This window comes from Triticum urartu, chromosome 6, assembly GCF_003073215.2.
Source record: "Triticum urartu cultivar G1812 chromosome 6, Tu2.1, whole genome shotgun sequence".
Taxonomy (NCBI): domain Eukaryota; kingdom Viridiplantae; phylum Streptophyta; class Magnoliopsida; order Poales; family Poaceae; genus Triticum; species Triticum urartu.
The window spans coordinates 531,251,471-531,256,043 of record NC_053027.1 but is presented as its reverse complement, the minus strand read 5'-3'; the positions used below and the strand labels follow the sequence as shown (position 1 = coordinate 531,256,043).

At 46.7% G+C, this 4,573-nt stretch overlaps 1 protein-coding gene across 1 annotated transcript; it reads left to right on the top strand.

Moving 5' to 3' along the window:
* The first annotated feature begins 318 nt into the window (after nt 1–318).
* LOC125516914 (chaperone protein ClpC1, chloroplastic-like) lies at nt 319–1,356 on the top strand. The gene has a single exon (XM_048682177.1). The coding sequence runs from the start codon at nt 319–321 to the stop codon at nt 1,354–1,356; it is 1,038 nt and encodes a 345-aa protein (XP_048538134.1).
* The last annotated feature ends 3,217 nt before the right edge of the window (nt 1,357–4,573 follow it).

The following is a 4,573-nucleotide window of genomic DNA, read 5'->3' as shown; positions in this document are numbered from 1 at the left end:
CAAGATGGGAATGATAGATATCTATCACCCATCTTGAGGGGGAGTGTTGGGCTGTATATGTGTGAATCTGGCCCACATGATCCATGTAAACCAGTATATGTATTGTACAGACTAGAGAGGAAAAGAGTTATCTAGAAATTTCCCAAACCCACCACACTTCAGTAATCGTCTTCTCTTCGAATCAATCAGTCAACCTGTAATTTCTTTATTATTATTCTTATGTATATGATCCTAAAAGTTAATCAGTCAATTATAGTTGCACGTTTCATTGAAATTATTCGTTCGAATGCTATGTGATTATAGGCGGAACAGCTTCACATGAAAGAGCTGGAGCTGACGTCCCAGATCAAGTCTGCCGAGCCGACGGTCACAGAGGCGGACGTCCAGCGCATCGTCTCCTCATGGACAGGCGTCCCCGTGGAGAAGGTCTCAGCGGACGAGTCGGCCTGGCTGACTAAGATGGAGGAGACCCTGCACCGGCGCGTCATCGGCCAGGACGAGGCCGTCAAGGCCGTGAGCCGCGCCTTCCGCCGCTCGCGTGCCGGCCTTGGGGACCCCAGCCGGCCGATCGCCAGCTTCGTATTCGCCGGTCCGACGGGCGTCGGCAAGACGAAGCTCGTCAAGGAGCTCGCGGCCTGCTACTACGGCTCGGAGGAGGCCATGGTCCGGCTCGACATGAGCGAGTTCAGCGAGCAGCACGCGGTCGCGAAGCTGGTCGGAGCGTCCCCAGGCTATGTCGGGTACGAGGAGGGCGGACAGCTGACCGAGGCGGTGCGCCGGAGGCCGTACACGGTGGTGCTGTTTGATGAGATAGAGAAGGCGCACAAGGACGTGTACAACTTATTGCTGCAGGTGTTGGAGGACGGCAGGCTGACGGATGGCAAGGGGAGGACGGTGGACTTCAGGAACACGATCATCGTCATGACGTCCAATGTCGGCAGCAGCCTCTTGGACGGCGACGAGCAGATCACGAGCTTGATGGTCCAGAAGGACATGAAGGAGAAGCATGGCTTCCCGCTCGAGTTCCTGAACCGGCTGGACGAGGTGATCGTCTTCCGGCAGCTCACCAAGCCCGAAATGAAGGAAATTGCCTCCATCATGCTGGAGGAGATCGTCCGCCGGATGAGGGAGAAGGGGATCGAGCTGCGGATAACTGAGAGATTCAAGGAGCTCGTTGTCGAGGAAGGCTACGACCGCAGAAATGGCGCGCGGCCGCTAGGGAGGGCCATCGGCAGGCTGTTGCAGGATAAGCTCGTGGACATGATGCTCGCTGGGGAGGCCAAAGAAGGGGATTCGTTGACTGTAGATACTGACCCGGAAGGGAACGTGGTCGTCCACACCCGACGGGCTGGCTGAGCTTTATTTTTGCGTGGACGTCTGATTTTCATTTGGTCCCCATTTTTTTGAAGGAACACAATGCTTCCATTACATAACAGGCTTGGACAAATCGCCAGCAACAATATCTTTTATAAAGGGCCACTCATCATATATAGGCGCCGGATCAAATTTGGGCCGGTCGCACCACAGTGATATAATTAGTGCTCCCACTGACCGGTTTACTAGCTGGCCCACGCCCCTCGTCATCTTCGTCTTCCACCACCGTGAGATCCGAAAATCGTCCCTCTCTAAGAATCGTTTCTCGCAGCAGGTCACACCTCACCCCCCGCCAGATCGCAGTTGATCGCCCCCGCCTTGTCGCCGGTCGTCGCCCGGCTCCAACAGGACGCCACCACCCCACGTAGCAAAAATAAAGCAAAGACGACCGGCACCTTGTCACGTTGCAGCACCTAGCCCCGTCGTCGCCATAGCACGTCCGTCGCAGAACCACCCTGTTGCTGGCCGCAGTTTTCTTCATCGTCCGCTCGTACCATCGGTGTTCCTTCGGTTGAAATTTTTTTCACATGTGGAAGTTCTTTCGTCATTGCTGCTTGAATCTTTTCCTTCCGCTGGTTGAAGCTTTTCCACCGCCGCTTGAAACTTTTTTCACCATTGAAGCTTTTTTCCTGTGGTGGAAGATTTTTCCTCATGCCGCTCTGAAGATTTTCCCCTAGGCAGATGGCGCTTTTCCACAGCTGGTTGAAGCTTTTTCCACAAACGGTTCAAGCATTTTCTCCCGGGTGGAAGCTTTTTTCCCATGCCGGCTTGAGGCTTTTCTAGAGCCGACACTTGACTAATTCCTGCAAAAGAAATGCCGCTTGTTGCAAATGTATGTGCTGGTTGTAGCATTATTCCACCCTGGTTGCAGCTTCTGCCGCGCCGACATTCGTAGCGGACAGTCGACTGGTTCTAGCAAAAAACGTTTGTAGCGGACAATCGACAAGGTAGTATCCACAGTCTCACATGCTCCAACTGAGCTTTTCTCCACACCTCTTTTACCTTCTTACATTTAATGAAATAATGACCGCCATCCTCATCCAAATGAAAGCAAATTGGAGGCGATTTTGTTTCCATATCGTTTGTGATTCATGCATCGCATATAATTTGATCGAATGGTCTTCAATACACGTGTCGTCTTAGGACACCGCTTCACCAGTGCATTATCCCTTGTAAAGGACATGAAACTATCAGTATTCAATATGCCGTTATACTTACCATTTATGTCCAGCCGTCGTAGCTCTCGTATATTAGGTGATACCAGCCCTTGGATGCTCCCATGAGACTATTTTAAAAAAATTAAATTTATTTTTAAAAAATCAAAAAAAAATCATGAATGTTCACAACACATGTGTGTACAAACGCTAAAGAATTTAGATCCAAATTCGATATACACAATGAGAGAAAAAGACAAATTCAGCATAAATAGTGTCAATAAAGACAAAAACATGAATAGCGTAACAAAAGGTACACTATTCACATCAGATTTGTCTTTTTTGTTTCTCAATGTGTATATGAAATCGAATTTGGATCTGAATTATGTTGTGAACATCCATGAGTTTTTTTAATTTTGTGAAACATTTAAATTTAAATTTTTTGAATTAGTATCACGGGGGCATCTAAGTGTTAGTAGCACCTGATATTTTCCCGCGTGGCGTATTGTATATAAGCCTGCCAAGAGTGTTGGGTTGGGGGTTTGAAATATTTATAATCACACTTTACTCAAGAGAATAACACCACAGACTGGAAGTAAGGTATTGCCTCCGCCGCAGAGAGCATTAACTTGTATACATTCTTGTGTACTTCCATTTGCACATGGGTAGTTGTACGCTTCATACACACCCCTACTCTATTGTTAGGGTAATATCCACAACAACGATCTTATCCTCACCTAATGCCACATGTCTACACATCTTTCTCATTCTCGAGGAAAGTCGCTCCCCTCAAAAGTCTCTCTCTGTCACTTGCGTCCTCGCCACACGCCAGTCCCCTCAAGCGAGCTCCCTCCACTCCAAACTAGGGCTTAGAGCATCTATAGCCGTGTATGACAAATATGACCTGTCAAATGCCCATGGACGCGCCCGAGTGACCGGACACGCCTCAAATTAGCCAGGGCCGGTGACGAGATTTCGAGGGCCCGGGGCAAGATAACATAATGGGGCCCTAAAACAACATAAACATTTGAGTATTTTCTTTTCATATTTCAACTGCAAATTTATACCCAGTACACTATAACTTCTGTTGCATTGTCATCTCAACTATAAAACACAAGGGTCATAATTATTCATAGTAAAAGTTGTCAATCTTGCCAATTGGCACCTTTTATTTTGTATTATTAGTTCATCCTATAATTTTTTGCTAGATTGTTCTTCAACAGTATCTTAAGCTAATTCGTTTGAATTCCCAGTAGTAGAACTACTTATGCCTGTTTATAAAAAAATTCAATACAGTAGCTACTTTCGGGAACTCAATTAACACAATGCATGTTTTTTGTCCTTACCAGATACATAGTAGCAATCTTGCTAATTAGCACACAAATGTATGAAGCGAAAAACTAAAAGACTGCTAATCAAATGAAAAAAGCTAGAACAAGGTACCTGGATGGCTAGAAAATCAGAAACTGCAAGATTTAGCTTCTGCTTATAAATCATGAACAAACATCTGAGTTCCTCTTTTCTAATCCCAACAAATCAATAAATCGGACTGTGAGAAAGAGATACGTAAGAGGGAATAAAGAATGATCTTCACGAACAAATGAATGATCTAACAAGAATATAAAAAGAGGAGATTTGCCTGAAGAAGAGGTTAATGGAATCTGGAAAATCGCAATACCTTCTTCCCCTAATCGCACCCAGTAGCAAAAAATCACAATTAGATGACGCCGGCGGGGCAATGACTGATTTGTTGCCTATTGGGGAAGAGAAGGAATAAAAGCCGAGAAGACTACGGTTGCGTCAAGCCGGGAAGTAATCAATATTTTGCATACTTTACCACTAATTCGTCGCAGAAAATCAATATTTTCTATACGATCCCCACAAAGGAGGGGTATTAATCGATCTAACATCTTTTTCTTGTTATATGAGAATCTATCGATTGGTTATATGGGCTACGCACGTTTGGGGAACCAGGCCATCGGGGGCCCCTTCGTCCTGAGGGCCCGGGGCAGCCGCCGCCTCTACCTCCCTCAGGGCCGGTCTTG